The sequence below is a fragment of the Manihot esculenta genome, chromosome 8 (genome assembly GCF_001659605.2).
Source record: "Manihot esculenta cultivar AM560-2 chromosome 8, M.esculenta_v8, whole genome shotgun sequence".
Lineage (NCBI taxonomy): Eukaryota > Viridiplantae > Streptophyta > Magnoliopsida > Malpighiales > Euphorbiaceae > Manihot > Manihot esculenta.
This window is the reverse complement of record NC_035168.2, coordinates 930,601-958,015: the sequence shown is the minus strand read 5'-3', so window position 1 is coordinate 958,015 and position 27,415 is coordinate 930,601. Positions and strand designations below refer to the sequence as shown.

The 27,415-nt window shown below is 31.9% G+C and overlaps 4 protein-coding genes across 21 annotated transcripts; 2 read left to right on the top strand and 2 right to left on the bottom strand.

The window, feature by feature from the left end:
* Nucleotides 1-3,075, bottom strand: LOC110620328 (zinc finger protein JACKDAW). The gene is made up of 4 exons (XM_021764017.2): nt 2,340-3,075; nt 2,015-2,168; nt 1,534-1,933; nt 1-1,306 (listed from the first exon to the last, which is right to left on the bottom strand). The coding sequence occupies exons 2-4, from the start codon at nt 2,148-2,150 to the stop codon at nt 304-306; spliced, it is 1,539 nt and encodes a 512-aa protein (XP_021619709.1). The 5' UTR covers nt 2,151-2,168; nt 2,340-3,075; the 3' UTR covers nt 1-303.
* Nucleotides 3,076-6,658: 3,583 nt separating this feature from the next.
* Nucleotides 6,659-8,248, top strand: LOC110620118 (NAC transcription factor 56). The gene is made up of 3 exons (XM_021763702.2): nt 6,659-7,007; nt 7,103-7,389; nt 7,460-8,248. The coding sequence occupies exons 1-3, from the start codon at nt 6,836-6,838 to the stop codon at nt 7,958-7,960; spliced, it is 960 nt and encodes a 319-aa protein (XP_021619394.1). The 5' UTR covers nt 6,659-6,835; the 3' UTR covers nt 7,961-8,248.
* Nucleotides 8,249-8,918: 670 nt separating this feature from the next.
* On the bottom strand, nt 8,919-14,228 carry LOC110620119 (syntaxin-71). 2 transcript variants are annotated; one of them, XM_021763705.2, is made up of 9 exons: nt 13,888-14,225; nt 13,470-13,595; nt 10,915-11,074; nt 10,593-10,678; nt 10,389-10,457; nt 10,188-10,232; nt 10,040-10,102; nt 9,884-9,960; nt 8,919-9,157 (listed from the first exon to the last, which is right to left on the bottom strand). In XM_021763705.2, the coding sequence occupies exons 1-9, from the start codon at nt 14,041-14,043 to the stop codon at nt 9,142-9,144; spliced, it is 798 nt and encodes a 265-aa protein (XP_021619397.1). In that variant the 5' UTR covers nt 14,044-14,225; the 3' UTR covers nt 8,919-9,141. The 2 variants fall into 2 exon arrangements, with proteins under 2 accessions (XP_021619397.1, XP_043814616.1); XM_043958681.1 differs by lacking the exon at nt 8,919-9,157 and adding an exon at nt 9,195-9,455 and having other exon boundaries at nt 13,888-14,228.
* Nucleotides 14,229-17,281: 3,053 nt separating this feature from the next.
* LOC110620885 (probable E3 ubiquitin-protein ligase HIP1) lies at nt 17,282-27,083 on the top strand. Of its 17 annotated transcripts, none has more exons than XM_043958993.1 (10): nt 17,282-17,433; nt 18,650-18,744; nt 19,115-19,223; nt 22,309-22,433; nt 22,812-22,963; nt 23,370-24,116; nt 24,189-24,601; nt 24,848-24,946; nt 25,029-25,166; nt 26,737-27,083. In XM_043958993.1, the coding sequence occupies exons 5-10, from the start codon at nt 22,864-22,866 to the stop codon at nt 26,881-26,883; spliced, it is 1,644 nt and encodes a 547-aa protein (XP_043814928.1). In that variant the 5' UTR covers nt 17,282-17,433; nt 18,650-18,744; nt 19,115-19,223; nt 22,309-22,433; nt 22,812-22,863; the 3' UTR covers nt 26,884-27,083. The 17 variants fall into 17 exon arrangements, with proteins under 17 accessions (XP_043814928.1, XP_043814926.1, XP_043814922.1 ...); XM_043958991.1 differs by having other exon boundaries at nt 22,309-22,526; XM_043958987.1 differs by having other exon boundaries at nt 21,881-22,526.
* Nucleotides 27,084-27,415: the final 332 nt, after the last annotated feature.

Genomic DNA, 27,415 nt, shown 5'->3' with positions numbered 1-27,415 from the left:
TAAAACAAGAAGTGGAAAGAAAAGTAACAATAAAAACAAGGAGAACATGCAAGTTTTTAGAGTTGGCTAGCTCATTGTTCTGTCACTTCAGATCAACATGCATTGGACCACCCTATACTCTTTACAAGCTGCGTATCCTGGCCTGGACTGCTTGTCCACAAATTCCACCACCGAGCGAGAGTTCTACTCGGTTCCAAACTCGGATTTTAGTTTCACTGCAATAACAAGAAATCTAAGGCTTACTCCTCATGTTTGTGGGATTTAACTTGTTGGGTAATAATGTGGTGTAACCAACATGAGCCCTTAATTAGGATTGTTAGTGAATTGGCTCAGACCCATGGCTGAGCTCATTGAAGCAAATTTAGCTAGCTCTTGGGGTAAAAATGGACGCCCAGATTGAGCACTCATGCCAAGGAAATCTCTTGTTAAACCACTTTCTAAAGAAGTTGAACCTGGTTGCACCTTCAACTGAAATGGGTCATTTTGTCTTCCACTAGACTGCATCGCTACTTGATCAAGACCGCTTGATACGACCATTATAGCGTCGCCCATAGCTACACTGCTTGTGACTGTTATATTACACTCCGGTTGCTTATTAACATTTTGGAAAACTTGGTGCAGCTCATTTCTGTTCTGGCTGAGAGTATTGAGGTTTGTTGTATTGGATGAAGAGGACGAACTCATTAGCCCATGACTATTGCTCCCAAAGAAAGATTGATTGCTTCTTGTGGAACCCATTTGAGCTGCTTTTTGAAGAAGAGCAGTGGCGGACATGGGTGCAGCTGGCTTTGATTGTCTGTTTTGATGACTATCGGAATACAGAGAAGGCAATGAATCTACCATATTAAGCCCCTTGTTACTACCTTCTTCTTCTTTTAGTCCATGTGGAAGTCCTGATAACTTTAAATTACCAAAATTGGTGGTGGATGATGAACCATAAAGATTCGATCCCATTTGCACCATCTCAGGCAAGCCAGTTGAACTTGAAGATGCATAAAGATTAGCGTGATTGGGCACAATATCTGCAGGATTGATCTGAGAATTTGCCTGATTTAGCCACAGGGACAATCCAGTCTTCTGTTGATCAGCACTGAGAGAAGGAAAGCCATTGAAATCTGGTCTAAAACCTGAACTGAATTGAGAAATGCCTGCAATATCTTGAACTCCGCCGCCTGCAGGTTCTCCACGAGGAAAATTAACTGTGTCATTTCTGAAATTTAGATTGGTTGCGGGAACTGAACTGATTCTTGCACTTTCTTCAGCTAAGGCATCACAAAAGGCTCTATGGGTGATAAAGCTATCTTTCCTGTTACAAGTAGATTAAAAACCCGAATTAATTCTATAAACAAAGCGATTCTTGTGTTATGATATATATACCTAGTACTCATTAATGAAGTGAGCATTAAATTTCGATCCAAAAGCAACATCAGCCCTCTATTTCTACTATACGTTATATCATTTATTTCTTATGACGCTTATCAAAGAATGCAAAACCAAAAAAAAAAAAAAAGGGAAAAAGCGATGTACTGATACCTGGAAAATAGAGTTCCACAATCACATTTATATTCTCTAGTCCCACAAGTCTTGGAGTGAGCTTTCCAGTCAGATTGAACTGCATATTTCTTAGAACACTTCTCACACTTCCATTTCTTCTCTCCATGTTTCCGGCTATAATGCTTTTTTATTCCGGTGAGATCCCCAAGAGCTCTCGACGGATCATGATGAACGCAGGTCTTTTCTGGGCATATATAAACTTTCTTTCTGATGACTTCTTTGTTGGTCCTTTGCCTTAGTTTCCATGGAAGATTGTGACCTCTCCGATGAAGCTGCAAGTTTTGGTCTCTTTGGAAACCTTTATTGCATATTTCGCAAATAAATCTGTTTGTAGCCATGAGAGTCTTAGGAGATAGAGCAATAACTTCAGCATCTGGATCTGTTAAGACACAGGTAAAAGTTACTATTCAATTGGAAATCAAATAAAATTAAGGGTATCAAGCAAAAGGGGAGAATTTACCTGGTGTTCCAGGCAAATTTCTCTTCTTCTTGGGCACAGGATTAGTTTTAGGGTTAGGGTTTGCATTCTGTTCTTCAGGAGCAAACAGTGGTATAGAAGAAGGAATGGAGAAAGCATCACCAGACATCATTTGCATCGCCAAATTGGAAGAGAACTAAGTGACACAACAAACCAAGAAAGCTTACAGAAACTGATAAAACTGTACAAACAAAAAAACAAGAGTTTCTCCAAATACAAAGACCTAAATGTTTGGTATGTTCAAAATAACTACTGAACTCTTTATCTCTTTCTAATTCTGCCAAAAGCTTGAAACATAAACACTCACCCACTAAAAAATATAGTCCAAAATTAACTTCGGACTCTTCTTACAGAGATCTGGTTTACCTTTGTTTGATTTCAAAGGAAAACACCAAAAACCATGATAGCTGAAGAGAATATCTCATCTTATTCTCTAACTCTAACCTCTTGTTCCTCTCTCTGTCTCTCTCTCTCTCATTATCTTGGTCTCATTCACCATCATTTTTTAATGGATATTTTAAGGCTATGGCATGGTATTCTCTCACCCAGCTATGGATTTGAAAATGGGCCACCACGGTCCCTCTTCCTCACACAGTCAACACACACGATTGCAGTAGAAGCGGGCGTGTAAGAGACTGTGAGGTGCTGGATTATAACCCAGAATGTGTAGTAGCAGTCGTAGTAGACGTAGTAGGTGGTTAGCGTGTCTTTTTGTAGCCTTTCTTGGGCTCAAACTCCAATTATATCAGAATAATTAATGTGAAAGAATGATATACAAGGCAATAAAATAAAAAAAAGGAGATATGTAAACAGGGGGATTGATTGATATAATATTGGCATTATGAGGGTTTTGAATCCAAAAAGAAAGGAAGAGTCTTTTGAAAAGTTGTTGGCCTTTATCGCCATTGATCATGAATTGAAATGATTATAAGATAATTAAAAGCTAGACCCAATTTGGCTATGGAGCTGCTGGTTAAGGTGGTAGAAGTTGAGGCACAGAGACTGCAGCAAGCGGAGGAGAGAGAGAGAGAGAGAGAGAGAGAAGGGAAATGGGAAGGTAAAGTTTCCTTTCCCGAGGAAGTTGAGAGGACGGTCGTCCGTGATACACTGAGTTGTGAATGTGGGTCCCAATTGAGCTTAGAAACGACGCCATTTTGCCAGTATTACTTTCACCTCTGGTGTTAACTACTATGCACTTGCTTTTCCTCTTCTTTACTGCTGTGTCGTAAAACTACTTTAAATTGATGTACGAAAATTAAGTTTTTGTCCTACCAAAAAAAATAATAATAATTTTTTTTTCTTTTCCCCCTAGAATCATTCTAAGGTCACAGTTTCACGAATCTATTAGCATTTTTTAAATTTAGCCACTAGAATAATTTCATTTTTACTTCAATTATATAATAAAATTATTATTATTATTATTATATATAATTAGTGATGGATTGGCAATAAAAGATCGTTTTTAAAATGTTATTAAAAATGAATTTGAAAAAGTTGTTTTACTTTTTAGTGTTTTCACTAATAAGCCCTTAAATCAAAGGAAATTCCATCTAAAATTATTATTAGAACCCCACACCATTAATTAATAATGAAAATGTGCTAATCAAAGCTGAGTTTGAGCAGACTCATCTTAATTTCATAATCCACTAATTACACTTATAAATTAAGAAATATACATGTGTGTTTGGGTGCATGCATATGGACTTTCCTTCCAAGCAATTGATTCTTTCTCTCTCTCTCTCTCTCTCATATATGATTAAGAAATAGAAATCAAAACCCTAATTCCCAGGTGAAAGAATTGAGAATGAAAATGTTTAAGTGTCCGACCAGAAAGGACACAGCTCCATCTCTTGCACGCATTTAAATAGAATGCTTAGATTCTGCCACCCTCATTACACGTAGAGAATGCCATGCCCCATCTTCCTACCTCTTTCTTTATTCTCTTGCTCGGCTGCTCTTCGTTTGCTCTTTCTTTAATTGCTAACATCTATATATATATTCAGAAAACAAAAAAAAATTAATTAATAATTTTTATGTTTTAACTAATTTTTCGATATTAATAATTTTCATATCTTAACTTTTTTCAATAATTAAATCTATTTTTTAATATAATAAGTGGGATTATAAATTTTTTAATTTTTATTTTACTTATTTTTATTCTATATATAAATGGTTTGATTTGCAATTTGATACATCCTAGTGTTTAGTAAAATATGAGTAGATATCGTTGACATGAAAATTTTTTACTTTGTTATTACTAAATATAATTTTTTTTATTGTGATATAGATATAATTATTTAAATTTTGTTGTGAGTGGTGATAAAATATTTGGGAACTTGAGCTGAATGAAGTACTTTTATCCTTCAGAGAATAAACAACTAATCAACGAGTTTTATTTGTTTTGTGTAATTAATTAATTAATTAATTATTTTTATGGAACTTATACAGTAGAAAAAAAATAATAATATAGTTTTTATTTAGATTATCGATGGTATAATGTAAAATTAAGTAAAGAAAAGTGCACCATAATCACATTTGCCCATGCAAAAACATTTTTCTTTTTTTTTTTTTTCTTGGGGTAGTAACCCACGTGGGCTGTCTTTTATATCTAAATTTTTACAGTAGATTTATTTTTTATTTGAATTTTGAATATACCAAATTGTATTAACTGAATTAAACTTAATTAGATAAAACAATATTTTTTATTTTAATCCAAAAATAGATTTTTTAAAAAATAAAAATATTAAATTTAATTAAAACAATATAAAATAATTTAACATCAATCTAAATGGTTTCAGTTTAATTAGAAAAAATAATAGAAAATTGGCCCAAATTTCTTGGCTGGAAGCTGTCGGTGCAATATATCTCCAAAATATAATATAAACAGGAAAGCAATAAGACAAATAATGGAATTTTTCTCTTCTCTTGGATTTTGGTTTTATGAACAATAATAATATTTCAAGTAATCGTATACTTTCAATTTGTCCAAGTACCAAAATCAAGTTAGGCATATTCGTTGTTTTGGAAGATGAAGGTGATGACAAGATCATTCTTTGATATGCACTATGGAACAGACGCTTCGGTATAAACAAGATCATTCAGCATTTTTAAAACTCAAACGTTTGATATAGAAAATTATATGTTATTAATTTATTTATTATTATTATTATTATTAGGCATGGTTTGTGCCCAATTACATTTTCAATTTAAAAGTTACCAGAGAGGGGTTGGGAGTTAAAAATGAAGTCCAATAACAAAACAACATGCAAAGGAATCCCTAGCTTCTATCATTTTAATTTCCCTTATTATGTTTCCAACTTCTTATTCATCTTGGGGACTTTCACAAATTACTAATCAATCCCTGAATTTCCTTTTTTAAACCACTAATATAAAATCAAATATTTACAACCAAACATAACTATTATTTAATTATGTGTATATTTTAACTTTACCTAATTTTTTTTTCTAAAAAAAATTATTCAAATGAATAATTATTAACCTCACTCTTGTATAATCTCAAGTCTAAAATAGCTAAACTCAAGAAAGTATAGTGATATGTTTTGTTGTAGTAAAGTTTAATACAGTGAGTTTTTTTTATAAGCAGAGAATTTTGTTATATACAAGAAGATATATAATTTTTCATAAATTATTAAATATTAATATTGTTTTTTAATTGAAACACTAAATATTATTTTTAAAATTATCACCAAAACCGTCTAAATTAACCAAATTTTTAAGATGTGGTGTGGGAACACAGAGAGAAAAGGACATGTATAATGAAGGCAAAAACATGAAAAAGGAGAGAGCAAGTGGTGGCATGCTTAATAATTCATATATATCAATCATAGGCCTGACTAACATTTATTTTTCCTCTTGACTTTTGTAGGAAACCTCATGATCTCACCTAACTATCTCAAATTCCTAAAATTGATATATGCTTTTGGACTCTTCTCATTATCAATATTCCAATTTTGTAATTTGGCTACATAGATTAACATGGGCACTGATTTTATAAAATTGTCTCAATGAAAATTCTATCTTAATTCTGTTACTTGATGAAAATCCTCATGGATTTCATCTCAAAATTTTTTGCTATGTGTATTATGCATATTCTAAAACTTACCATTATAATAATTACAAAGTTAAAAATTTTATAATGTTAAAATGATAAAAATTCATATAAAGTCTATTTACACTCATTTTCATTATTAATATTTGATACTCAATTCTTATAAAAAATTAACTATTTTATTCTTAAAAAAAATATAATAATTAAACCTCAAACTTCATAATATATAATTATATTTAACTCTAAAATTTAAAGTACGAGCACATAGAGATTGAATAGTAACACATTTATATATATTTAACGATTTACTTAACCTAAATTTTGCCATCAAACCGTATATAACATCTTGTATATATTTTATTTTCTTTATATTATATTTGTGTGCCTTAAATCTATGGGTTTGATAATATATTTTTCCACAATAAAAACAATAACAGGTTGGATAATGACCAAAATGCCTGATCCAATTGGTTAAATACTTGACTATGAGATAAGACAAATGCATTGCTTTCTAAGCATTCTTCCTATGAAACCTCCACCATGTAACAAAATCAACCTTTCACTAAAGTTATAATTAATCAATTATACCCCTATATATAAGCTTTTCACAGTAACTATACTCATACAAATTAATGATCCTCCTTTTAATCGATAACAATATTGATGATTGATTACTTCCTTCACTGATTCCCTCTTCCTACAAGCTCCTCAATTTCGTCTCCAATTTTCTTTCCATGGAGACAATACCCACCACGGAAATCCATCTTCCTCCTGGATTTAGATTCCACCCATCTGATGAGGAGCTCATAGTCTACTACTTGAAGAACAAAGTAGATTCAAGACCTCTTCCTGCTTCTATCATTGCTGAGCTAGACCTCTACAAGTATAATCCATGGGACTTGCCAAGTATATATACCCACTAGTGTTAATGTTCTTTTATTTCGTTTGCTGTTTGTTTATGTTTACTTACCACACCTAGAGCTTTTCTTGATTTTGAATAGAGAAAGCTTCTTTTGGTGAGGATGAATGGTATTTCTTTACACCAAGAGACAGGAAATATCCTAATGGAGCAAGACCAAATAGAGCAGCTGCCTCAGGTTATTGGAAGGCGACAGGAACTGATAAGCCAATTCTTACATCTTGTGGGACGACTAATATTGGTGTTAAGAAGGCTCTTGTGTTCTACAAAGGACGACCTCCTAAAGGAATTAAAACAGATTGGATCATGCACGAATATAGATTACTGGAGACATTAGCCTGGAATCCTAAGAGAAAAGGTTCCATGAGGGTAAGTGGGGTCCTTGAGATTTGATCTATTTCAATTCTTGATTTAAAATTTCTTTTCTGTTCTGCTTCAGCTGGATGATTGGGTGCTTTGTCGAGTTAGAAGAAAAAGCAGCCTTCCCGGGAGCAGTTGGGAAGATAGAAATGTTCCTAGTTATGAACCCGCAGGTGGCTACTTTCCAATAGTGATGAATGATCCCAGTATTCTATACAATGATTGCCCAATGTTACCTTACATATTTGCGTCACAGAATTTTTCATGCAATGAGAAAGCCTCAGCCTTCAGGTTCCAGACTAATGATAAACCTTGCACTTCGTTGATCTCCGATGAGAAAAATCTTCAGTTCTCGATTACTTCTCTCGACCACCTGCAGAAGAGTTGCGTTCTACCTAGCAAAAAAATCACAAAGGTAAACATTGAAAGTGAGGATACTGTTAAAACTATTAGCGACAATGAAAGTATGAACTTTTATGGAACAGACCTGTCTGAAGGTAGCCATGTCGGTTCTGTTCAATGGGATTCTCTCATGCAACATCAAGACCTTCATCATTTGGCATTCACAGGGAACGAGTAGAATGAAAAGATACATATATACATATATGTGTGTATACATAAACTTGTGTATATAGGTGTCGTATAGCATGTGTGTATATGTATATGTATATTTATTGAGATTGGGGAACTCAGAATTTCTTAACTGTATGCTTGATCAGTTGGCTAGTATATGCTGTCTTTTCCTTAGGAAAAAAGGTAAGTTGTAACAGAAATAAAAATCAGATATGTATGGTGATTCTTTCTTCAATGGATATATATTTAGTGTCTCAGCAAGTAAGATCGAATATGAGAAAAAAGGGTTAGACTCGAGTTTTGAAATCAAGTAGTATATTGTCCCACATCACTTACACTCTGATATACAATACCCTTTTTTTTTTCTTTTAATTATTATTAGGATAATTTATCATTTAGGATGAGATTATATTTTTCTTTTCTATTTACCATTCGTCACAGTAACAATAATCAAAGGATCACAAATAATAATTTTCCACATACATACTTTTTCTACTTTATAAATGCATACTCTTTCGATATGCACATCAAATGGTCGCATTCTTAGCTAAAATTAGATCATTTCTTCTGAATTATGGAGGAAACACGTATAAGTTTTTTTTTCCCCCTTTTTTGCTATATACATCCAAATCAATGTTTAATTAGGTCACTAAATCCTAAAACAAAATTTCTGCATAATAAAAACCTAAATAAAATGTACAATAACCTAATAGAAGAAAACACTTGTCTGTTTTACTTTTTTATTTTTTATTTTGAATGGCATTCACCATGCTACATTAATTATTTCAGTCTCAAAAATTACTCGATCTTCCATCTGGTAATTGCATCTTCTAATTGACAAGGGCACGATTTGTCCCGATTCTGGTAGTAATATAGCACGTAACAAGTTCATTTTCATGAAATTAAGTGTTTCGTTTGTAGAATTTATGATTAAATGATATTTATTTTCTTTCAATATATTTCTATTTATATAACCATAAAATTATTTAGTACTGGTTCCATGTTCTAACAGAAACTAACAAAAAATATTCATATTAATATCGCATATTTAAGTATAATTTAATATCATAAAAAGTATTAATAAAATTTAAAAAAAAAATTAAAAAAAAAAATCACACTAGTTACAAATAGAGCCACAGAAAGCCAACCCTGCAGCATCAACGAAATAGGTCGAGAAGACGCAATGAATCACTTCTTCAGCACGCTGCAAACCAGAAGTCCTTTGTCAGAGCAGCTTCCCAATTACAAATCAAAATAAACAAGAACAAATAGTGGTCGATCCATCACGAAAGGTTAAAACCAGGGAGCAATAAAATATGAAGATACACTAACAAGCAAAGGAATTGGCATAAAAAAGTAATTGAAAAAAATAAAATAAAATCATGCAACTCTAATTCCCCTAGAGACCCTTTATATTTGTACAGTTAAGAGCTTAAGGTTCTCTCAGTAATTTGGGCCCTCCTCACTTTGCTCCAAAAGGTGTAGAGTTTGCAGGAATCGGTCTGCAAATAGCCAAACATTGCGATTGGGGTTGGTTCTAATACCATGTTAATACAATAGATCTAGCATAACTCATTCCAAACAGGCACATTGTGGGGAGAGAATTCAATTAATAGCATTCTATTGGCCAGGTGTACATACATCCGGGCGCTTGTAAAAAAATTCCACTTCTTTAAAGCCATTTCCAAAAACTAGCAAGAATAGTCATACTCTAGTTTGGTTCATCAACTGTACTACATGAAATTTGGATCAATTGCTCCCCAAGCGCTAGTGCCAACTTTTCATCTCAAAAACTCAGTGAGATTAGAGAAAATGCACAAAGAAAATTCATTGAAACACAAATAGAAACTACTTATTTCTTTTGCATATTAAGTCATAACAATAACACAAAATATGTTTTAAGATATTAATGAGAATAACAGAAACTTACTTGTATAGATAGGCAGCAATTCCCAGAATTATGCACAACAAAATAATATCAATGCAGAAGTTTCTGCTAGATCTCAACTGTAACAGAATAAAAAACTTATTAGAGATGGCTGAAATGAACGGAAAACTGAACTTTGTAAGGTTTCCACTCCATCACCTGGTTAACAGTGTCCTTGAGCCTAACATTGGTATTTTTGAGGTCAGCTGTTGCTTTATCCACCTGCAAGGTTGCAAAGAGTACCGTTAATACAAACTAAAAACTCCAGCAGAGAGACATTACAAAAATGCTTTGCAATGCTTCTCACCTTTGTGTCAATTTCATCCATCAAAGGAACTTGCTTATCCAATTCCTGCACATGGCGTTTATCATATTAAAACATGTGGACAATTGTAAATGAGGAAAAAATTGCATTTCAAATAAATTCTCACAACTCACAAACAAACATGCATACAAACACACAAAAGAAAAGACTAAGAGAGAAAAGATTTTAAGAAAGAAAAAAAACCTCATTCATGTCATGAGCCATGTTTTTCAGAGTATCCAAACCTTCTGAAATCATATCTAAACCTTGATCCTGTAGGAATGTGAGGACAGACAGTTAGCAGAAACATAGTATCATACTTAAGAACTTGGACAACCAACAAGAAAAAGAGCTTCCAGTAGTTAATAGGTGAGCCTAAACAAAAATGCAACTCTACATAGTACATGCCTGCTTCATCCTACGCATTTCATATTCCTGCCTGAATTGACTAGATGTCTCATTTTCTTGAAAGTATTCACTATCAAAATGACCATCTGTGGATGAAAATAAATACCTTAGTACAATTGAATAATAATTTTTTTTTTAAGAAAAAAACCGTAAGATATAGAGAAAAGCAGCAGAAAATTATTTATATTATGCAGTAGGAAGAAATCAAATGTAACTTATGAAACATTTAAATACAGTTAAAAGTCTTTGTAGATCTCTCCATCCTAACAGTTATAGAACATTATGAGATGTACTGGCATAACTTCAATAAAGTGAAACTCACCTGAATCAAATTTGATTTCAGTACGGGATGCTGAAGCTCCCCAGCCTCCAGTTTGTTTGGAAGCAGCTGCAGTTCCATCAGGTATAGCTTGAATCCTATCTGGTAATGCAAGGACCAAATCATTACGGGCAGCAAGCTCTTCCGTTGAGAGCCCTTTAACCTGTCAAGCCATTGTGATCTTTAAGTCACTAAAGGCCCAATACAGTCAACTGTAGGCTTACATGATACAAGATAAAGAAAGAGAACAATTCATCACCACCTTATGTGTGCAATGAACACACACATATTTCCATTTCCTTAAAAATAAAAAAATCAATAAAAAAGAAATTTTCAGATATAGTACCTACATGTTAGGATTTCTTTTCCTTAGAAATGTATGACATATAATTAAGTCATAAATTACTCAAATAGCATGAATGTCTTTTTGAAACAAATAATGATACAGAAGCAATACCATAGTAGTGCTGTAATAAATTACTCATGTAGGCATTGTCAACTGTATTTAAAAAGGATAATTTCATATAAGCTAGAAATTAGAGGATTCCAACAAGTAGTATTAATAAAGATGAAAAAGATAATAAGGGAACATTAAAAACAACATATGAGGAGAGAGATTAAAGTGACTACTTATAACTAGTGATACTAAGGAAGTACTTGCCGAAGTGAATCTAAAGGGCACTTCTTAGAGCCTTGTGCGGTTGTGCCTAAAAATAAGGTGCAACCTATGTGCATAAGGCGTTAGGGCTGGAGCTGGCAAGTCTTGAGGCTAAGGTGTGCCCGTAAGAACTATGGCGAATTGAGAAAGTTTTCTCTTCAAAACTCCAAATATTTTAGTGCAAAAACTTTCCCTTCCTCTCAAACAATAAAAAATTAGAAAGCTTAAAAAATCACAAAAACCTTAATTTAAAAACACTTAGTTTATTCTCTCTCCCAAAGTGTAACAAAATGGAGGAATATATATAATCATCCCAACAAACATATGCTGGATTTAGAATATAAATGAGGATAAAACAATAAACATTGCAAATGCATGATATAACATAATTATAGCACACATATTGCTTGCACTGATTTGAATATCTTCTTATTAATTTGGTGCTTTTTGGTGTTCTTTCACATAGAAACACTCCTTTTTTGGTGTTCTTTCACGTAGAAACATAGGAGTGGCAGATTTGCTGAAAATAATAAAGAAAGTTGCTGAACATGACTTGACCAACGATTTGGACAAACCCGTCGGCTGATCTTACTTCGTGGAAACAGAATATGTCCAGATTCTCCAGCTGAGCTAATAATAATCTAGTTAAAAATTGGAGCACAGATTTGCTTAAATCGCTAGGCAAATCAACAGTCTGCACCAGATCTTGACAGAAAGCGGGAATTGACTCAAGATTTGAAAGAAAGATCAAATCTTCTCATTTAAACCTACTAGATCTCACGCGACCTTCCCACCTTAAGTGCGGCGTGTTATTTTCCATGAATCGAAGAATCTCTTCTCAAAAGAAACAAATTAAAAAGGATCCCTAATCAAAGCAATTCAAAAATTAATTTTTTTAGGAAGATTTGGCAAAGATTCTACTAGGGTTTGGCAACTATAAAATCCTGCTTGAGTGAACGATCGCACGAGAATATCATTTTATTTTCAGCTGAGTTCTTTTCTTTTCTTTTGTATTTCTTTCAAGCTGTGTGTGGCTCAACACTTTACTTCTAGTTGAAAAATAGTGTGGAATTTCAATTTCTTCATGAAATGTGAGATCTAAACATTATTGTTCATCTTTTATTCTTTCGACATTTATACAATTTCAGTTTTTATCTTTATTATTGCTTTTTTATTTAATTAATAAAGCATGTGCTCGTGATTTATATTTTCAAGGTAATATATTATTAGTTTAGATGCTTAAAGTCCGTAATTGCTTAATGCATTCAACAACAGGTAACAATTAATGTAATCACTAAAGATTTGCATAATCTAGCTTGAACTTACCACACGATTTGATTTGTTGGTTAGAATTGAGTCGCTTTAATTCTTAAGGCGGTTTATAAATTAAATTCACGACTTGTTCTTTAGCTTGTTTGTTGATTAGGGTTAATTAATGAACGTTTCTTAATTAATTATAACCGAAAAGATAAGTTATGCGGAGCATTTTACATACTGGGAACCAATTTATTAGAATGAATAAAGATATTTTTATTTTATGATCAATTCTCACAACTGAAACAGGTACTAATCTTCAACTAAAATTTATTTATATTAATTTAATTTTCTTTTAATTACTGCTTTATTTAATTATCTTATTTTTTATTTTGGTTTCTCTCTTCGTCAAATCTTTTTTTATTTTCGTTGTTTATTTTCCTAATTATTGATTGAAAATTCTTAGTGCCAATTTCTAGTGAATCGATCCTATTCACGCAATAGGTTATTTTAGGTGGCGTGACACCTATCAATGCACTAGAATTTCTTCTATCCAAGGACGCAAAACTCATCATTCCAATGTAAACTATATTATAGAGAAGTATGCAAGGAACTCACAAATTCATGAAAAAAGTAAACTACTAACCTTCTTTATGGCCAATCTCTGCAACTTAGGGATCTCCTCCAGCAATTTAGCCTTTGTTCGACGAATCTCCGCGTTCAAAGCAACTGCAGATGCTTTATTTTTCTCTTTTGAAGCAAGGTCTGCTTTCTGCAGATCATACTCTCAAACAATCAAATATTGCAAGGAAAAGAAAACTATCATAAACACGTAAAGAGGGAGAGAGAGAGAGAGAGAGAGAGATGATTTTCGTTTCAACTTTCTACTTAGACTTCACTTAACTAAATCCACATGAACAAGTACACTAAATTGACTTCAATCCTCACTCATTTGAAACGACTTAATTTCTCCAGATTTCAAACATTCCATCGTTTTTCCCTGTATGCTCTCAACAATCAAAGGGCAACGAATCAATAGAAAGAGAGGAGGAGATCAAATTGACCTGAAGAGCGGCTTCGATATCAGACTCAACAACGGCGTAGAGACGAGCAAAGGCATCGTCGCCAGAGACATTGAGATCCTTGTGCTTTTCGAGGTCGTACTTGTCGTACTTCTTGCAGATCACATCAACTCTGGTTAAAATGTCGATCACGCTCATGTTGTGAATCGGTGAGAGATTTAGCTAGCTACTGAAGAGGAATATGGAGATAAAATACAAAGGATTTGGGTCCAATTTCTTTATTGGGCAAAGCATCTAGCATGTCAACTATCAAAGAAAAAACACCTCAAAGTGGGCAAGCAACGCTTTCCTTTTTTTTACTTTTTTTTTTCTTTTGCCAGATTTTTGGTGGTCAATTCTCAACTTCAACTCAAAATCCATTTTTACTTTACTTGCCAACCAATTTTACAGTATATACAGCTTTTTTCATTTTCACTTAAAAAAATTAATACTTTCTTCGGATGGGAAGAAATGGAGAGAAAGAAAATAAAATAAAGGAATTTTATAAAATTTATATTGTTTGAACAAAAGGTCAGTAGAAGAAGTGAAAGAGAAATGGAAGGAAAAGAAGAAAAATTATATTTTCCAATTAGAAGCAGAGTCAATTAATTTCTCTTTAAAAAGGGGAATTGGGGAGAAATAAAGGGAAAATACTTAAATGCCATCCTCCAAATAAATTATTAAAACTCCATAATGAAAAATATTTTCTAAACAATAATTTTTTTATTATTTAATTTTAATTTAAAATAAAATATATTACTAAATTTATATATAAATACTAATAAAAATTTTAAAATGTAAAAAATATTTTTTTTTCAAATTACAAGTTATTTTTTCTTTTTTTATTAATTTCTTTGAATATTCCTAATATAAAAAATATTTTTTAAATAATATTTTATAAAACAAATAGAGTCTAAATTTTAAAAAACAAATATGAGCTATAATTATTTTTTCTCCTCTTTTCTTTTTAGAGAAACTTAATTTTCTTTTTTTATTATTAATCCATTCAAATAACGTAAAAAAATATGTATTTTTTCTTTTCATTTCTTACATTTCATTTCCCTTCGATTTTCTTGACAATTAAGATGGGGAATTTTCACTTACATTCACTTAGTTTGGTTTTTAAATATTGATATTGATATTTAAATTTATTTTTTAAAGAAAATATCCTTAACCAATTTTGTTAAAGAAAGATAAATAAATTGAAAACTTCTATCACATATGAGATAAAGAGGAAAAAGGTGAAAATGAAATCCAAAAATATTTTTTTATGGTAAGAAGTCCTAAAATAATATCATAAAAGAAATGCATCTATTATTACTATTATTATTATTATTATTATTATTATTATTATTATTATTATTATTATTATTATTATTATTATTATTATTATTATTATTATTATTATTATTATTATTATTATTGCTCCCCTATATTGTTTTGTAGAGACTGGAGCTAAGTCGGGAAATTTTCAAAAGTTAGGTATATATTATTTTTTTTTATTTTATAATTTTTATTTATTTCTTTTTAATTATTTTAAAATTATTATTAATTTTATTTTTTTAAATTACAATGATAGATAAATTAATTATTATAATTTTATTTTATTTTATTAATTTTTTTAAATATCTGAATATTTAATAAAATTTAATATATTTAAAATATATATAATTATAAAATTAATAAAAATTATATTTTTAATACGTATAAAAAAGTAGATAAAAATTATAAAATAAAGTTAATAACTTATTTTATTTATATATACTTTTATTTAATAAAATATTTTGGTATAACATTATATTAAAATATATTTATTATAAGTCATTTATTAACTGTGGTTTAAAAATAATTTAAATTGATATATTTAAAAATATATTTACTTAAAATAATAAAATTAAATAATGCAGCAAATAATGATGGTCAGCTATTTTATCTTCGTTAAGTCCTAAAATTTTTTAAGGAACGGACAAAACTATTTTTTAAAAGTGATTTTTTTATTTATATTTTTATTTTAGCCTATCTCTAACGTATATAAGGGAGGAGAATAAATATTAATATTACTAAAAAATACTCTTCTTAATTATAAGAATACAAATTTATTTATTTTATTTAAAAATTTGTAATTTAATTAAACAATTATATTAGTGTTATTTAAACTAAAACGTTTAAAAATTTATATTAGTATTTAATAAAAATTATTAACTTATATTAACATTTAATTTTATTAAATTAAATTTTTATTACAATCTAAAATAATATTAAAAAGCTAACTAAAATAAAAAAAAAAAATTATTTAAAGATTGCATTTTTAATAACGCCTAATAATAAAGTTAAAAATTATATATTCATTGTTGTAATATGTTTCTAAAACTTTTAACACAAATTACATTATAAAAATTTCATTTTATTTAAGAAATTAAGTTCATATAATATTTATTTTCTAACATTATTATTTTATCACATTAAATTAATAATTTTAATTAGTTAAATTTAATTTTATTTATTATTATGTCTATAAAATATATATAATTTTATTTTTTTCAATATTATTCTCAAATGATTATCGGTACTTTTATTCTTTTTAGATTAATTTATAAAAAAATAAAATTAATAATGATAAAATTATCTAAAAAAATACATATTACTATTTTATTGTTATCCATTAACAAGCATTATATTATGCTATTTGTTTTATTTTAAAATATAAGTCATCTTTATAACTAAGTATTATTATTATAAAAAACTATCTTATTTTTATCCGTATATATTATTATCAATATAATACAATATTAATAAATTAAGATCATAATCATTATTTAAAAGAAAAAAAAAATCTCTCCAGAAAACACTTAAAAGAGAAAGAAATCCATAGGAGCATAAGGAAAGAGCAAATGCAAATATTTTATACGCATCAAAAATCCACTGCAAAATAAGAACTAGGAAGTACGCGTGTCAAGTGATTCTTGGTTACCACACACTGTCAATCATCTTCCAATTTATTTAGAATTCGTAGTCGACTATAATACTATTTACCTAGTTCAAAAATACCAAAACACCCTCACATGCCCGGTTTCATTTAGGAGTTAAATTATTAAAAAAACAGCTTTGCTTGTTTATTTTCTTAAATTCATATATTTAAAAGAAAATAACTATCAAAATTATTATTCTATAACAATATTAATTAGTAATAGTAATTGAATTGATAAAACAAATAACTGGATGAATATATAAAGAATTACAAATTTTCAGATATTTTATTTTAATTTAAATTATAAATTTAAATATAATTATGAAATAATAAATAATTTCTTTATCAAAATAAAAATATATTCACTAATAGTTAATACGTTTTGTATCGGTAGCCGGTAACGGTGGGCATACCAGCCATTTTCTCCTCCTCTTATTTCTTGAAGCAGGGCCAAACGCAAGCACCCAACCGCTTTACTTCATTGTTCCTTCGCGGAACAAACCTCATCTCACCTTACCTTACCCATTTTCTTCTCTCTCTCTCTCTAACTTTTATTCCCTTTCCGGCGCTGGATTTTCAAGGTAGACTTTTCCGTTTGATCATCTCGGTATCATGTTTCGCAATTTTTTGTCTTAATCTGCTTTGATCGACCTTTTTTTTCTTTATTTTTGTTATCTGCTGTTTGATCATATTATAATTGATCAGCTTTTGGCTTCTGTTTCCTGGTTTGATCATTTAAATTCGTTTAATTCTGATTATCTGCTGTCTGATCATCTTCTGGTTGGATCAGTTTTTGGTTTTGCCTTTGATCGTGTTGTTAATAGTTTCTTTTAGCTTTTGGTTGTTGCCCCTTGGCTTTCTCTTTTTTATTTTTTAACTTTTTTTTTTGTTTGACCTGTATTTAGGAATTATGGATTTTCTGAATTAGGTGGAGTTATACTTATTTTTCATGTGATCATTTTCCATTTTTTATATAGTTTTATATTTACTTCTCGTTTTCTAATATGGGAATATTTAGAATTAGTCTGTAAGTTGTATCAGTTGAGTTCAGCTAATCTAGTCTCAATAATATAAGACCTCTTTACTTTCTAATTTAATTAACCCAATATCTCTCTTAGATGAAGTTACACGGGCATAGATTTGCATGCAAGTCTACATTTGGTTCTCTTTGTCGTTAGTTATTTTTTGTTTCAATAATGTACTTGAATACACACTAGTGCTGTCAAGTTTAAACAGTACAATATGGTATTTGGAAGAGAGATTCTAGATTTATTTTGAATCTGTTATTCAGTTAGGTAAGAGGTGTCTATCTTGCTATAGAAGAGCTATTGGTACTTCTTGGGTACCTTTGACCTTCTCATGTCTTACTCTGAACGCCCATCATCCTATTCTCTTTTTCTAGGCTCTTCAAATCAAAGGTAGTCGTTTGCTGGGTTGCTGAGCATAATTTTTGTTCATTCAAGTGAATTTGAGTAAATGTCTTGTTTGTTTTCATGCTTCTATTGAACTCCACGAGTACTACCCGTTTGTTGTCGTCTTTAATGCACCAAGCTGACCAAATTTGTGGAAGTGAAAGAAGATACTCTTAGCTATTGTTGTAATTTTTTTTTTCTGATTCTGCCTTATAAGATACTGATATAGTTTTCTTGTGGCAGTAAACCTTAAGATATTTTTTCTACTTTATAGTGTAAGCATTTGAAATGTTAGTTTTTTGAATGAGGGCCTGAGTTAAGCGCTAGTTTTACTCTTGATGACCTTAGCATCAACTAGATTTAGATTGTTTTTCTTATTGTGCAGGTTTAGTTCTCACTTCTGATCTGATGGTGTTTACTGTTGGTCACATTGTTGATTTTGAACTGAAGGATGAATAGATGTCAAGTCCATGTTTGTAGGTAAGAAGTTTTGATGATGCATGTTCTCTATTAAATTCTCTTTCTTTTATCCCCTTTCTCTGACAATTCGAATATCAACTTGCATATTTTATCCCTAGTAGCTTTGTAGCTGTTGGCCAAGTGGGCCAATAACAGCTAGCTCAAGGTTATATTCTCGTCATAGTTTACTCCTACATTTCTGAAAATGTATTGCCACACATCATCTATATTTTAAGTCTTCATTTCCCAAATTCTGATGGTTTTTTTTCCTCATTTTAGGTTATATGTGGTATATAATTGGCTCGATATATTTACCTTTGTCACTTGGTGTTGAATATCAAGTTAATGCTTTTTTCTTTCCAAACATGCTGAATTGAAAATGGTGTTGCAGGCGCATTGTGGTTATTGGGTAAACCCTGTGTTCTCTTCAAAATAGAGTAGCTCAGTCTGTTGTTTTGCAGTTATATAAGTTGTCTCTTTCGGGGAGAGCAAAGTATATGGTATTAAAGATTTCCAATTCCACTTTCAAGCATTACTTATTCTTATTACTTTGAACATCATTTTTGCTATTGGATAATCTAATTCCGCAGTGGGAAGCCTTATGTTTATTGCCATAAAAAGCAAATTTGTACAATTATAGTTGAGGATCATGATTGATGGACTTATTTGTTTTCTATTATGATTAATGATGCAAAAAATGTCCTACAGATTATCATTGGAAATCTAGGAAGTGGCATTAATATGAAGAGGCTAATTATAATCCTGCTATGTGATCCTTTTGGTGTGCAGTGTGGGGGGATGAAGGTTGATTTTCAGAAGTTCTGTTGGAGTGGTAGTCAACTTTATATGTTTCGGTCAGAAGTTGTGAAGTAGTAATTCAGGTTGGATTCGTTAATGTCTGTGTGCTCAGCGGATGTCACCTAGATAATCTGCAGCCTGCATTTTGATCTATCATGAGATGTGATATCCTAAAATTATCTTGTGGGAATAATCAAAATGGTGTGCCCTTAATGTTGTACCGACTTGGTTTATCTGGTGATGGATGGTGGCATAATTTTGGGATTGCTGTGAGTGCTGCGATATGCATTAGTTACCTCCAGAAATTTTGTGATTTACACATTGGTTGCAGAGCATTAGGTGGCAGTAAGCTTGATCATAGGGGAAAACAATAATTAAAAGCATGGAATACTAATGTCTATATAGCTGAAGTTCAAGGCCTGATGGCTTCAGGTTTACATAGGTCATGAGCTTGGAGGGGAAACTTGTACCTAATGTCTCACGACTGAAATCAAAAGTCCAAATGATCATAATTTCACTTCCTAGATGGAGTGTCTTGACTGGAGTGCTGATTGCATATTAATTAACTATGCTGCTGGCAAGGCTTGTTTTTGCTGCTGTAAACTAAAGAACAATTATGAGACTTGGGCATTAGGGAGTGTCCCCTTGTGTCTTAGACATCTTCTTTTTTACTCATCTTCAGGAATATCTATAAACATGTATATGAACTATGGAAGCTTGTTTTATGCAGATTATTGCATATGCTTTTCTAGGGGTACACATACAACCCTTGATTTTGTATCATAAAAGACTTCAATAGTAACAATCGACGCTGTCTTATTATAATCATGTATATTCTAGTTTTTAGAGAAACTTTTCATTATAATTAGGGGAAGATTTCATCTTAATGTGGAAATTTACAGTTATCTTGGACAAGCAACTTCAAGTAGGAATATAGAATTAGGAACTACTATGCGGGCAATAAAATGGCTGCTTAATCTTTTCTTGGTTTGGCCGTTGTCTTTTAAAGATTTTCTATACTATTTATGCCTCTTTTAGGTGTCTTTCTCCATCATTCTTCCCATTTATACAACCAATTTGGATCTTGTAGCGAAACTTCTTTTTAAATTCATCTATTTTATGGTAGAGCTATTGATAACCGAGTTTGCAATGAAGAATAAAATCACAAATGACGTGGATGGAAATAATATAAAAATATTTACAATTTTTGGGTATTAAAATTAGCTTCAAAAAAAGCTGAAAAGTGAAAAAGGATCCATATGGCTGGCCTCAACTAGTCTGAGACTAAGACTTAGTTGTTGTAAAAATTACTGCACTTACAACTTTTAGTGGTAAACTAGGACAGTGTGGTTGTAAATTCTACATCAGCTCAATATTGCAGTTCCTGGCTGGCTATTAGAACTTTTATTTTTACTTCATTTTTCATGGTGCAGTTAACTTACAAAATGTATGAAGTTATACAGGTAAGACGCAAATTTAAGTCTAAATTATTCAGCTAATCTTAGGCAATAACTATTCATATGTAGTTTTAAGGTTTTTACAATTTGTATTTGGAATTAAACCCTTTTAAGGATTTTTGTTTTATTTTATTTTAACTATTGATTGGAATTGCAAGAAGAAGTGGTGATTGAAGTAAAACAAACTCATAGGCAGTTACTCAAATGTTGAAGGTAATATTGTTTACCAAAAGAAGTGAAAGATTTTGCTTTCAAAAACTAAGAAAGTTAGTTTCTCCATCTCTTGTCCTTACCCTATTATTTCTTCCTTCTCATGTCCTTTTGAGTCTTTAGGCATTTGTTGAATGTTGATGATAAGTTATTTTAGAATTAGAATTATCTTTTTCCTACAATTAGTGAGGAAGCACTTGGGGGTTTTAGTTTCCATTTTTTCACTCTAGAAATTTCTCTATTTTTTTCCCTTTGTTTAATATACTTTTACTTTATGCCTACTGTACCTTGAAAAGGCAAACATGCATGTGTTACTGTGTTTCTGTTTAACTTTAAATAACCACGTGTTCCTTAGATATCTTTGGGACTATCACCTTTCACTTGATAGTTCACAACTTCATTTCTTCCTATTTCTGCTGTCATTATGATTTAGAATTATGATTTTCCTGGTATTTTGAAGAGGTATAAATCTATCAAAAATCAACAAACAGTTTTCTCCCAAATAACTTCTGCGAGTAATATATCAGCTTCTTCAGTTTGTTAAAATTATGAATCTGGGATCTCTTCCTATTGCTTGACTGGTACGGATTTTTTTTCATGCCTGCAAGTTTTTAGCATGTCTCCAACTTCTCTTTCATTTCACAATATGTTGCAAGACAGTTTCCTGTTAATTTTACATGTTTTTTTTGCAGTGATTATTATATCGATCCTCAAAAGGTTGGTGGCTAAGAAGGAGATTGGTAATAGTTTATAGGAACGTTTTAGTAATTTCTTTAGCTCTATATCTCACATTTGGCTTTCTAGGAGAGGCTTCCTGTCTAATAGCATTTGATGCGGTAACATGGTAGGTGAGATTACATCTTGCAGTGCTAGTGATGATTTAAGACAATTGACTTGTGCAGTAGGTACCAACATATTTTCCCACTGCTTGTAAGATATATGACCATTTATCTCTGCTTATACCGGAGTTGGATCCATTATTTCTCCAGGAGAGAGATTTTTTTTCTTGGTTGTTATTTCTTATGAATCTCCTAGTCTAATACTTATTAGTTCAGTCAGTGCTTGGAGATGATAGGATCAAAATAATCCAATCTTCTTACTTCTCATTTTGGCTATACAGATGTCTCTATCTACTCACGGTCAATTATTCTCAGTTTGGGGAGCCGCCTTTATTGTTTTCCACTGCATCATGTCCTAGCATTCTAATAGGATGTTGCCGTTGATAGCCTTGTTTCATTTGTGAAAGTAAGGGCATGTTGATTTACAATTTTGGTGTCTTGACCTCCTAAGATTCAAGGCTTAAAAAAATTCAGTGTACTCTAATTTGAATGGTTAATGGTAAGTGGTAAACATTTGTTTGAATTATTAATATTAACATATATATATAATATATATATTAAGACCACAAATAAATATGATTGACACAAAAACATATGCACAATCACATGCTTGAAACTAGTTCATTTGGCATTTTGGTAGAAAATTTGTGATGATAAACATAGCTCTTGCAAATTTGAACATAATGTATAAGCATACTTAACAAAGAGGGGATTGTTTTGTTTTCTTATTTAGAATAATTTATGCCATTATTTTTGCTAATTGAGATACTTTTTATTGATACAGATTTTGGGTTTCTCCTTAATTTGACATAATTCAAGTTCGAAGGAATATTGTTATGGGTCATAGGCATTTATTCAGCACATCCCAAATGTTCGACGGCGAACAGGATCAGAATTGGAATAATATGCATATAGAGCAACCTTATGCAAATTTGGGTATTGCTAATTTAAAATTTTGCAAATTATTATTTTTAGGGAAAATATTCTCGATGAAAATGCCATGAAATGGTCCAGATCCCTTGATAGTTTGCATTGTAACTTATCATATATGGCCAGACATGACTTGGTTTGCTTTGTGATATTGTGGTCTATATTTATTGTGATATCAGTACTTTTAAGGTTGTGCAAGCTTCATCAATTCTGTTATTTTGCTAAGCTTTACAAGTCATTTTTTCAGCGGTAGGGGGAAAACATTTGATGCACAAGAATTGAACTTGTGAAACTAGGAGCTATTTTGGGGTGCATTAAAGCTAAAAAGGGCATTATATAGCTTTCTTGAGGTTGTAGCTAGATCTGCATAGCTTTCATAAGAGTTCGACATCTAATACTCTAGTTCATGCAGCCAGGGTAGGTCCTGCTGAGAATGGTGCTTTCTTTTACCATGCTGAAAGTATGCCTCTGGATGGAGTGCATTTTGCGTCTCAACGGAACCCTGCACCAATGTCAAATGCATTTATTTCCTCAAGCCACAGTGTTGAAGTGTCACATTATCAGCCAGATGCTGCAGGCCCATCTCATGATCCTTTTCTGCATTCATCAACAGTGGGAACCTTTTGTGCAGTTCCAGAAAATCATGCACATGCTTCGTCTTCCAATTATGACAGACAGACGATTAATGGCATTGAGGGTGACCTTTTTGATCTTACAATGGGCAATGGAAGGGGGCCCCACAAGCGAAAAAGCCCTGGAGTCCCCTCTTCATGTGAAGGGGGCAGTACAAGCAGGTATTATGGTGCTGGAAGTTCATCGGATCCCTCTGTGCCTTCCGAGTTGCGGCTGGAGAAACCAAATTTAGATCCTCAATATATGGCCTGGGAATGCATTACTATGGCCCCTAGCCATCGAGGCAATCTCTCAATTGGGCCTGAGAGTTCTATCAGGAATGTTAGAAGCAGGCCTGCACTTGATCTAGAAACCAACCTGTCTAGGACCCATTTATCTAGCAATTCTTCCCATAATTCCTATCATGCAGGTCACCCTTTTGACCATTCCAGCTCAGTGGATTTCTCAAGTCAAAGTTCTAGCGCTATGACACATAACTGGAGTCATACCAGAACATCTACTGCTTCTGGAAGGATGCTAGTTTCGGGTTAGTAATGTACATATAATTTTTCATGCAACATTTGAATTCCAATATTTCTAATTTGCCTCTCTGCCACAGATGCTAATGGTTATACTCATGAGACAAACCACTTCCTTGTTGGAAGCAGCATACCTAATGCTTCTGCAGATGTTAGGGGATATCACCATGATTTCATTTCAAGTAGAAACCCTGTTGTTCCTCAAAGTTTCCATAGTGCCTCAGCACATTCTGCCAGAGGCATTCGCAGTAGCTATTCTCAGAGACCTAGCCCAACTTTCAGGGCTTCCTCCAGCAGTTTGCGGTTGGGGCATATGGCACCTTCTGATGATGGGATGCCATTGGTTGCCGAAAATTTCTCATCCAGACAACCAAGGCTATTATCAACTGCAGCTTGGCGTAATAGTGATAGGAATGGGAGATCAAGGAATTCTTATGAGAGATACAGATCGCTGCCCAATGAGCCAAGTCTTCATGATCGATTTTCATCTGAGGTATAATTCCTAAATGATTTTGCTTTAGTACATTTTGAGAGAAGTGTATGAGATGGAATGATATGCCATAACTTCTCTTTTTCTAAATGACTGCTGTTTCTTCCATAATTGCATGATAGATTACTTAAGATGCTGATTATTGCATTTTTTTGTCTGTTCAATGATCTCCCGCATCTTTAAGGCATCATTATCTGATTCTTTGTTGCTTATTTGCTTCTAAGTGGACTTTCTACTATTGTGCTACAGGGTTTTATGGTTGTGGATCGCTCAGCCTTTTATGGATCCAGAAATTTGTTTGATCAGCATAGGGATATGAGGCTAGATATAGACAACATGAGCTATGAGGTTATTATTGTTATTTTATTTGACGTCTGTTTCTCTCTGGTTTTGTGAAATCTTAAACTTCTTGAATGATTGGACCAAGCAGGAACTACTTGCACTGGGTGAAAGGATTGGGAGTGTCAGCACAGGTTTGGATGAAGATCTGATATCCAAGTGTTTGACAGAAACAGTATATCGTTCTTCAGGCCAAAGCGAGGATGAAGGAACTTGTGTGATTTGCCTGGTAAGAATCTTCTCCAAGTATATATTGGCGGTTGGATTCTAATCATAGTTTTAAATCGTGGTTGCGGTCGCGAGTAACAGAAAAAGACTTGTATGGCTGTAACGTAAGGGTAACGGCCTTGGTTACGCAAGTTTTTAAAAAAAATTTGCAAAGTTCATAAATGAAATGATATTAATTAGATTTTAATTCAGAACAATGTATACAAATGCATAATAAATATAAATACATGAAATATAGATTATTTAACTTAAGTTAGACATCATATATTTAAAATAAGAAAAACCAACATAATCTTTGTAGATCGAGTCAACTAATAGTTCAAATTACAATTTGAACTCAAAACTAACAATTTAATTGACAAAAATCTTTTTAAAAAAGGGAAAAAGTAACTAAAAACTAAAATACATAAAATTTAATTAACTTTTTAGAAGAAATAAGTTTGGAAATACAGTAGTTTATGATAAATTTAAGTTTATAGGAAAAATATACAAGAAAGATTGAAATTTAAAAGAGAAAGTGAAGAGAAAACTCAAAAAATATAGTCTTTGAAATTGTTGAAAAGTATAAAAACTAATGAACTCAAAAAATATAGTCTTTGAAATTGTTGAAAAGTATAAAAACTAATGAAATTGAGAATAGAGAAATTAATGAAATTGAGAATGGAGGCAGAAGAGGAAGGATATAAAAAAATTTCAATTATTGGTAACAACCGTTGATATAAAAAATTTCAATTATTGGTAACAACCGTTGCCGTTATTTAACAGTCGGTAACGGTCGTTATGCCGGCAAATAGGGGGCCATTGTAACAGTCGTTTCGCATGCAAATCAGAGGATCAATAAGAGTTGTTATTTAAGACTATGATTCTAATTATGGAATGGCTCGGCTGTTGTTAGCTGTTGTTACCATGGGCGGAAGTAGGGGGGAGTTTGGGAGGGCCACCGTTATTTAAAACTATGATTCTAATTATGGAATGGCTCAGCTGGTGTTACCATGGGCGGAAGTAGGGGGACAAGGGAGAGCCTTGGCCCTCCCAAACTGCCCCCCCAAAAAAAAAATATTTTTATATACATTTTTATATATAATTTTTAATTGTTTTACATTTGACCCTCTCAAAATTAGTAATAAGATTTAAAATATAGTGAGCAATAAAAATTTTAGTTTCTTAAAATATTTTTAAAATTATTTTAATAAATTAATATAATTTGATTTTTTTTTATTTAGTCTCCAAAAATTCTTAGGTGGGTCCACCGTAAACTAAGATACGTTAAATATGGGTCTCATGTAATGAGATTCAATTCTCTGTGTCTTGGGTCTATAGTAGACTGAGTCTAGAAAAGTTTTTATATTATTTTTATTTATTTTATATTTATTTAGTTTATTATATAGGCCTATGTCAGCCTCCTCCAAAAAAAATTTTCTAGTCTCCCTGGTTGTTTCAGAATTGACTATTAGTGGATTGGATCATCACCTTTATCGTTGGGTTGTGTCTAACGAATCTCGTTATTTTGGCTGTCACTGTATTTTCATTTTTTTTTTTTTTCATTTAAGAATCCATGTTGCAATTGGCAGGAGGAGTACAAAGATATGGATGATGTTGGTTCGTTGAAATTTTGTGGCCACAATTACCATGTGAGCTGCATCAAGAAATGGCTATCAATGAAGAACTTGTGTCCAATCTGCAAAGCTTCCGCTGTGGCTGATAACATGAAGGAATAAATTTCAAGTACCTTGTCAACCATTTACATTTTTTTTTAATTATCCAAAACTATTTATCATTGTTGTATATAGTACTTGCTCAAAAGAAGAAACAGATGAACTGAATTTTCTAGGGAATATGTAAATGAATGCTAGTCAATGTTAAATCAATTTGTTGGAGGTTCCCATCTCAAATTTGTGGAGCCTGAATGCTGTTCCAATGGTCTTCTATTAATTGGTCTGTCATTTTTTTTTTTTTCGGTTTTGAAGGGAAAGTTATATCCAGTCCTTGCATACCTTTCCCTATTATTCTCTCTTTTCACTCCTCTAATGAAAGTATTCCTGAGCCTCGTTTGGGGTTGAGGTTCGGAGGCTGAAAAGGCCAGTAACAAAGGACATGGTAAGTAATAGAGCTGCATATTGGTTAAACAGAGAGGAAGGAGGATGAGGGGAGGGATTCACAATGCAATGACAAATATTTCATTTCCTTCCTCTTTATCAAATGAAAAATTTCTCTCAAACATGTGGCTCTGAGAGATTGAGAATTTCGAAC